Source organism: Cynara cardunculus (genome assembly GCF_001531365.2).
Source record: "Cynara cardunculus var. scolymus isolate 2C chromosome LG 13, CcrdV1, whole genome shotgun sequence".
In the NCBI taxonomy this organism is placed as follows: Eukaryota; Viridiplantae; Streptophyta; class Magnoliopsida; order Asterales; family Asteraceae; genus Cynara; species Cynara cardunculus.
Window position 1 is genome coordinate 7,856,817 of NC_037540.1, and position 9,086 is coordinate 7,865,902.

At 33.6% G+C, this 9,086-nt stretch overlaps 1 protein-coding gene across 1 annotated transcript; it reads left to right on the top strand.

Moving 5' to 3' along the window:
* Window positions 1–3,345: 3,345 nt before the first annotated feature.
* On the top strand, window positions 3,346–8,719 carry LOC112524620 (probable alpha-amylase 2). The gene is made up of 13 exons (XM_025134535.1): window positions 3,346–3,639; window positions 4,233–4,319; window positions 4,483–4,516; window positions 4,610–4,641; window positions 4,872–4,998; window positions 5,082–5,308; window positions 5,496–5,638; window positions 5,734–5,846; window positions 6,153–6,241; window positions 6,584–6,706; window positions 7,318–7,353; window positions 8,131–8,229; window positions 8,312–8,719. Exons 2-13 carry the CDS (start codon window positions 4,302–4,304, stop codon window positions 8,501–8,503), a joined length of 1,233 nt encoding a protein of 410 aa, XP_024990303.1. The 5' UTR covers window positions 3,346–3,639; window positions 4,233–4,301; the 3' UTR covers window positions 8,504–8,719.
* Window positions 8,720–9,086: the final 367 nt, after the last annotated feature.

A 9,086-nucleotide genomic window follows, 5' to 3' on the forward strand; every position in this document is an offset into this window, starting at 1 on the left:
CAGTTAGTTACACGAATTCAGTTATGGGATGAAATCAAATAGGGATGAAATTGTTTAGGGATGAACGGGTTTAAGAGTTTTAAGAGTTTTTAAGAGTTTTAGCCAAATGCTTTATAATATAGTATAGATATATATAGAGAGAGAGAGAGAGAGAATTAATAATTTTGGTAATTTTAACTTAAAATATTAATTATAGGCATTTTAAGGATTTTGTAAATATGCTTTCTCATCTCTCATTTTTTTTCTCTCCTCGGTGAATCTTATTCGACGAACCTTATTCCAATAAATCTTATGTGAACACAAGATACACACTGTGATACTTACAAACGATATTCATTGTGACACCCATATATAAATAGAAGATGCACAACGTGATACCCTTTGTAAATCAATGAAAACAACTAAAATACACATTAAGATACATTTCATAAAACAAAGAAAAATACATTGTGATACACGTGAATCCTTGTGAATGTTGGCACTATGATACACTTTGATTCACAAACGTCTTTAAAATATAATGTATATTAGGTAATTGATATACTAGGTAACTAGTTTTAATTAAATATTTCATTCTAAAAAGTTTAATTAACTATTTTAATTAGTTGTCAAAAGTAGAATTACTATATTACTCTTTTAGCTTATTTAAGAAATGCCTTTAAATATCTCAAATAAGTGGTTCACATTGTATTTCATGCTTACTACAAACTAATCAGTTCTTTCTTGAATGGACCTCTCTCTCTCTCTATATATATATATAGATATATAGAGAAAGAGATGGATATATAAATGTTGTCATGTGTGAATAATTGTTCAGTTAAATAATTGAATTAAAAGTAAATCATGGATTTGGTCTCTATTGATTGTAGATTTTTATTGTAAATCCTCCTTATGCTTCATTTATTATGGTTTTGGTTAGGTATGGTAATTGGTAGAAGGTTTTACACACCTTTAGACAAATGATATGAACCACAAAGTAAATATACAATATGGTTAAATATCGTTTTTTTAAAGTAATAAAGTAGTAAAAATATCGGTTTATCGTGCACATAAATTATAGCAAAAAGTCTAATGAAAGAGATTATTTCAGATGATGAATTTGAAGACTTTGATTTGTTGCTGAGTTAATAAATGCAAATAACATAATAAACAAAGATAGCATGGGTGTAAGACTTGTGATGAAACTCAAACACAAATTCCAACAGACAATGCTGTAGAGGATGCTACAACAAGCAGTTAGCCATAAGTTAGTTTCACCATCCATAATGGAAAATAAATGACAAGTAAAATAAATAATGAAAAATAAAGACATAAATATAAATTGCGAAAAATAAATGACCCAATGTAAATAGCGGAAAGTCAATGACGAAAAGTCAAGAACAATCTTAAGAGTAATTAAGAAACTTAAACTTCTCCAAAGTTTAGATAGAGAAATCAACTTAGGAGCTGATTTTGGGATGATAAATACAAGAGTTCATCTCCCCTATTTAGGCTAAAATAGGGCACAAAAAGACAAAAGGATTAACTTATGGACAAAACCATCAAAAGCTAGCCTAAAGTACAATTAGAGAAAGTAGATAGTGACATATTCTAAACAAAAGTTTAACAATCTTTAATCACAAAAATTCTTCAACTCCAAGGCTTCTAGAAACAAGAAGATCTAAGAGCTTATCCCATTAAGTCCTTCACAAAGCCAAAAAAACACAAAATCTCAACCGCATGACTGTTGTAGCACCAAATAGTCCAACATTTTTTTTATATTAGACTAAAATTGGTGTAGAAACAAGTAAATCACATATTTAGCTCCATAATTAATAAAGGAAAAAGTGAAGTAATAAAATGATTCAAAATATGGATCAAATTAAAATAAACTAACTAAAAACTTATAAAATGAGTGGTCTGTACATTGAATTCTCAATGTACATCAGTAATGAGGAGGGAACACCAATCCCCATCCTTGATCCCCCATCTTTGTCCCCGTGCCAATCCCCATCCCCGTTGGGTAATTTGATCACATCTCCATCCCCAACGAGGAAATGATGATCTTTTTTCCTGTATGTGTAAGTTTTTTTAAAATCAAATGTGTAGATGCTACACATATTTAAATTTTACATTTTTTCAATAAACCTAAAAATCAAAAGGAATTTAATTTAATACAAAAAATGTACATCATCATATAATAATTAAAAATCGAAAACCAAAATAAATTAAATTTTAATCTAAAAAAATCAACGTCACATGTACAAAAACATATTGAGTAATATCGAAAACCACATCTAATAATATCTAAAATATATTGAAACAAAAGTTAACATTTACTGATTTAATATAAATAAATAATATATAATACATTTTATTAGTTAATATATATACGGGTATGGGGTAGGGCGGGGAGTGTGATACCCGTCCCCGTCCCCATCCTCGGTTTGAGCCAAACGAGGATCCCCATCCTGAGACCCGGTTTAACAGGGAATGGGGTGGGTGTACCGGGTTCCCCGACGGGTCGGGGCCAATTCCATGCCTAATTTTGGTGCCTGTGATATGTATTTTCTGTTGGATTTGGTCATTCGGCCTAACTATTGTCTACCAGGTCCGTTAAAGTTGAAGGCGTAAGCGTTTTTTTTCCATTTTTTCTTTATTAAAAATATTTTTTAATTAACTTTTTTAAGTCAAGGACCAAATCCATAAAAAATGTTGACATTGTAACCGAGTACATATGAAACAAATATATATATATTAATCAACATTTTAAATTATAATCTTAAATTAAAAAAGAATATATAAAATAACACATGATATATAAGTTATCAAAATTATTATGATTTAGGAGCCGTTTACTAAACGCTTACCCGGTAAGTACTCACGGGACAATTTTTCTTACCAAATGAACATGACAAGGGGCAAGAATCTTATCCGGTAAGAGCGATGATAAGAATGGAGAGTCTTACCCTGTAAGTAAGGGTGACGACTCTTACCCAAGTAAGCGTTTACCAGGTAAATTGTTATATAAGATACGTTTGATGTACTACAATCTTATTCGATAAAATAAATTATAATGTTGACTCTTAAGGGTAAACACTTATCTAGTAAGCATTTAAATAAACGATCCCCTATCGAATCAATGTTTTAACCATTTTCAATCATTTTTACGTGCGAGAGCATCATTTTATTTCATTCAATTTTTTATTATTTAAAAAACATGTCAAGTATTCAACGGCTAAAAAATATGTAAATCTGTTTAGTTCTTTTCATATTTTTTCCGTTTATTATATTCCTGTAAAAAAGGAGGAAAAGGGATAGTTGTAAAGAGGAGGAAGAAGGAAGGGTTCATGATCAATCGTCAACCAACATTCGCGCCCAAAAACTATTGCTCATCGAATCACAAATGCGCTAAATCTCCAAATTGAAATTCACCACAAGCCCTAGTAACACGAATCTTCTCCTCCTTATTTCAACTCGAATCTTTGCTCATGGAAAGATTTCATTCCAGTTGTGAAGAATCTATAGCATTTTACTCGTTTGCTTTTCGTCCATCGTATAAATACGAGGATGGCGTGGGGTTTGTAATGCAAGGTGGTGTTGAGTTTCACCCCCGATTGAATTTGCTAGGGTTCATTGTACGACTTGATTTGATTTCAGGTAATTTCCCGATCTTTTCTCTTGCTTGGATCGATTGTCCAATTCTGTACTTTGTGAAACTTGTGCTCTTTCTACTCCACAATTGAAGTCCGTACTTATGTATACTTGTGTTGCTTGGCCTATATGTATGCATTTTGATTTGACTTACCAGGGTAAACAGTGTTTCAAATAAAATTTTCCCATATAATTTATGATTTTCACTTTGACAAACAGTGCTTCTGTTCCAAACAGTCTTACATTTTGACATTTTGGAAGTCAAAATTCATACTTTCATTTATATTTTAGCACCAGCTACACTACTAATCCGTATGTGGTTATCTACTTATCTATGCCCCTCTCGAGAACTAAATGATTCAGATCAATTCTGAGGTTGAAAAGTAATCATAGTCAAAACGGACTCTTTTCCGCAGTGGATGGAGTACACTTAATGATTCATATCAATTCTAAGATTGAATAATAGTCTAATTGGCTTCCAAGTTCAAGAGGTGAAAGGTGGAGTTTTCTTGTGGAGTGAATGGAGTATGTTAGGTTGGTTCTCGAAACTAAATTTGGTAGGTGCATGAATTGCATAACAAGTTTGATTATGGGTGCAGGATATATCTTCTCACTCGTTTTCATTGATCAAGCCTCATAAAGTTAACAGTATTTGAAAGCTATATAAGATGGGTTTCCATGGAAACGTAAGCGTTCTACTTCAGCTTCTCCTTCAATTCAGTTTAATTATTTGTTAGCTGATTGATGCTTAAAAATATATTATACATATTATAACAACCTTTTTGTTTTTGCAATGGACTACCTTCTTCTCGCTTCTTTGTCTCATCGTCCCTTTTTTTTCCATTGTAGGACCATGATGATGGTGTTCAGCAAACACAAACCGGTATGCTCTATTTGCTGTAGATTAACATCTGTTTCTTCTTTACGATAATTATTAGTAATCACCCTAGCTAAAAAATTTACTTTTATTTGGCAGTGATAAACAATGGAAGAGAAATCATATTGCAGGTAAGTATGGGGTATAGTTTTCGTTTACATTACATATGGTAGTATTTATGATGCTTTGCTCTAACAAAAATGTGACGTACATTACAATGAGTCAGCTGTTACAATGATGGAAATTATTTTCCTTTTTTAACATGAAACAGACTAATTCAAAATAATGGGGACGAAGGCAGGGTTCGCTTAGGGTTGAACTAATCAAAACAAGTTTTGATGCAACATCTGTGAATTTTCAGGCTTTCAACTGGGAGTCCTGTAAACATGACTGGTGGAGAAATTTGGAGAAGAAAGTACCCGATATGGCAAAGTCTGGGATTACATCAGCTTGGTTGCCGCCAGCAACTGATTCATATTCTTCTGAAGGTCCGAAAAACAGAATCTAGCAACAATGTAGAGATATATTGTTACTTTCTAATCTTTCCTAACCCTTACCACCCTCTTCACAGGCTATCTTCCACAGAACCTCTATTCTCTCCATTCCAAATATGGTTCTGACTCTTTGCTGAAAGCTTTATTAAACAAAATGAAGCAGTACAATATTCGACCAATGGCTGACATAGTCATCAATCATCGTGTTGGGACTACCAAAGGGCATGGCGGAAGGTATAACCGCTATGATGGGGTGCCATTGTCGTGGAACGAACGTGCTGTCACATCTTGTACCGGTGGCCTGGTATGTATTTAGAATTAATATCTTCTCTGTGACCATAGCAAGCTTATTATAGTGTAAGAATTGTTTACTCCCATGTTTATTGTGCTTACATACTCAAATTGTCACACCACAGAATTAAATGCCTGTAAATGGTAGTTATTCTTCTGTAATTGACATTTGTTGTTTGTACGTGTGAACTATCTTATAGGGTAACCCAAGCACTGGTGATAACTTCCATGGGGTTCCAAATATTGATCATACACAAGGCTTTGTTCGAAAAGACATCATTGGCTGGCTAAAATGGCTACGGACTGTTGGTTTTCAGGATTTCCGCTTTGACTTTGCAAGAGGGTAATGTCCCATAAATCCTTTTATTCTTTTTTACATACTTTTTTATATGCAGCGTATCGTTATTAATTGTCAGTTTTACTGATGTTTTCATACAGTTATTCTGCGAAATATGTGAAAGAATACATTGAGGGCGCAAAGCCAATATTTTCTGTTGGAGAATACTGGGACTCATGCAGCTACAACGGGAGCTACCTGCAATACAACCAAGGTATATCTCGCAGAAAAAAAAAACTCCTTTAGTATGAATAAATGGCATAATTTATCAAATAAGATGACCGTAGGTATTTCTTGTGTCAAACGAAAAAAGAGATGCTAGGAAAAACTTTTTCTGTAGGATAATAACCTTTAAACTATTCATGTACCAAATTACCTTTTTTCTTTTTCTTTTTTCTTTTTTCACTTTGAATTTGTATTCACAAAGTTGTGGCTGAACAAATTTCACTTGAATCTTTTGGAAGACAATTTTTATGATTACTGCAATATTGTTTTTGTTTCTAACTAATTTTATTTGCAGATAGTCATAGGCAGCGTATTATCAATTGGCTTGATGCCACAGGGCAGCTTTCAACAGCATTTGACTTCACAACAAAAGGGATTCTGCAGGTTTCCAGAGCATTTTTTTTGTATTTAGATAAACTCTTTAGCATGAATAAATCTACTGTGGAAACTTATCTCTCGTGTTTCTGGTATAAACTTCTTAGGTCCTTTCAAATTTAAGATTTCATCATAAGCTGATGGCATGCTTATTTGGTGATAATGTATCTATCGTAAACCAATTTCCAGAGCAAAATATTCAATACCCACATAAATACTTCTACAGTGACTTGTATCTTATGCATGAAAAGTTGTAGATTAATCTGAATTCATCAGTTTCAGCTAGATAAATGGGTAGTCTAATTCAAGTGGTTTCTTACCTCGATTGTAATTGTCCATCTTTCCATGCAGGAAGCTGTTAAGGGGCAACTTTGGCGTCTGCGTGATGCACAAGGAAAACCACCAGGTGTAATGGGATGGTGGCCTTCAAGAGCTGTAACTTTCCTTGACAATCATGACACTGGTTCAACTCAGGTATTAAGCTTTTGAAGTTTTGGTGCATGCAATATTTACCCAAACTCTAACCATTTTGTCTGCAGAGCCTGCTTTTCGACAGAAAAGTGATTTGAGCATTTTGTTCTTGTTAGAATGATATGATGTAAATGCTCTTAAGAGCAACGCTGTCAAGAAATGTATGTTTTATCTGAAAATCAGGACTTGCGGGTAAAAGTTGATTGAAACCGATATAATTGATTGCCAAATAAATAAACTCGACTAAAAAGCATTGTACTAAATGCTAAGAGGTAAAGCAAATACCTTTTTCCCCTTTTTAGACGCAAGAGCATTAAAGAAACGACCCCATTTTTGTTCGTGTAAATCTTACCTTTAATCAACATTCTCATGCTACTCCTCTATATCCATTCAAATACTGCTTCTTGCCTTCTTATAAATTGTACTCAACTATACAAGTAGTTTTCCATGTTCAAAGTTGATTTTTAGCAATGTTGGGATGTTCTTATAGGGCTTTTGTTGGTCACAAGGGCCAGACATCTATCATATGCTTCTGGTTTGGTAGTATTCAAGTTTTTTTATTTTTTCGTTCTCTGAACATTTGCTGAGCTAATGAACTTTTTTTCATGTTACAGCGTCATTGGCCATTTCCTTCGGATCATGTGATGGAGGTACGGAACATTTCTTTGGTGAATTTATTTATATGCCTTCATAAGAGATACCGCCTATATGCTCTTTTGCTCATTTAGTTTGCGTAGTTTCACATTTCCTTGATTCTTGTACGTGAGCTTGCTAGAGTGTATTTCATACTAGGTAGGTGCGTGAAACAACGTCATCCGTCCATGGTACTTGCCAGTCACCCCATCAGAAAAGAAGTCAATTTTTGACTTTGGAGATACAATCCTACTACTGTCTATAAAAAATTGGTTTTTCTATTTTCTAGAATATATCTGATCTAATACTTTTCTATAGGGTTAAAAGTGGTCGCTGATTCTTCTATAAAAGAAAGGTTCTTCTCTGTTTTGAAGTTGAGAGTAACTCATATGATGCTTGAGTCGAAATGCCTTCTAAATTTGCATTCAATGCTTAATAGTCGACTGTAATGGTCAAGTTGCCTGAAATATGCAACGCAACACTTTCTTTTCTATAAAAAAAAACGTTTTACTGGTTCCAAGTTAAAGTAACTTACTCTACAACCAAAAACTTAAAACATGGACTTTCTTTTTGGGATGGAGGTAAAGGGTGGTATACTATGAAAAGACGAAGGTTTGAGTGTGGGAGATACAATTCCTTAGGGGATTAGGCTTCTCGTGGGCACCTGGCTCTTAAGCTATCCAATTAAAGGGCCGTTTTTTAATTTGCCTTCCACATGATGCTTTTGTGGTGGTTACAAACTTTCTTGTATTCGTGTTTGTTGTTTTGATATCTAACTTAACAACGCTATCCAGGGTTATGCATATATCCTCACGCATCCAGGGATACCGTCAATCTTTTATGATCATTTTTACGACTGGGGCAGTGTCATTCACGACCAAATTGTGAAGCTGGTACATTAGCATTCAGATCAACGTCATCATCTCCCTTTTTACATTTCATCCTCACATATTACAAATTCAATCTAATATGCAGATCTATGTTCGTAAGCAGCAAGACATAACCAGCCGATCCTCCATTAGGATTCTTGAGGCTCAGGCCAATCTTTATGCAGCCATAATCGGAGAGAAACTGTGCATGAAAATTGGCAGCGGTTCATGGTGTCCCAAAGGTCCTGAGTGGAAACTCGCAGTTCATGGGCACCAATATGCAGTTTGGCATAAATAAGCTCAACGACGATCATATGTAGTTCCCTTCTATAAGATGATAAGTTGGTGATCTCGAAAATGCAATACGAGATTCTGAATAAACTCATGTTTGTGTTACCGAATAAACTAGTCGATCGAATAACGTAATTGTAGTTTTCATATTTCTTGCAAAGAAATTGTATCCGTTGCATTTATGGGAGCTTTTACATTGGCCAGTTTAATTTTGTTAATAAAATTGCTTATATGTTATTATTTTTTCCCAAAAAATTAAACAGATTTGAAGATGTATATATGAATTTGTATGAAATTTTGTATCGTCGTATGCAATTTCAAATAAATATTTTTCAGATCCTTTTAATATCACAATATTTAACTTTCTTATTTGAATTTACAATATAACAAGGAAAAATTAAAAAAAAATTAAATGATAAATGGATTTGTGAAAAAACCCGTCGAAATTAAAGCTTATAGGACCGTTTACTAACGCTTATCCGGTGTTAGCTTACCGAACATGACGAAGCTTGAGAATATTATCCAGTAAGAGTGATGACAAAGATCGATAGTCTTACATGGTAAGTGAGAATAATGACTTTTACGATAAG

What these genes read in the sequence shown, in the direction of transcription:
- LOC112524620 (XM_025134535.1), top strand. An exon ending in CATCTTGTACCGGTGGCCTG is followed by an intron (nt 5,309 to 5,495) that starts GTATGTATTTAG and finishes ACTATCTTATAG; the next exon opens with GGTAACCCAAGCACTGGTGA. An exon ending in ACGACCAAATTGTGAAGCTG is followed by an intron (nt 8,230 to 8,311) that starts GTACATTAGCAT and finishes TCTAATATGCAG; the next exon opens with ATCTATGTTCGTAAGCAGCA.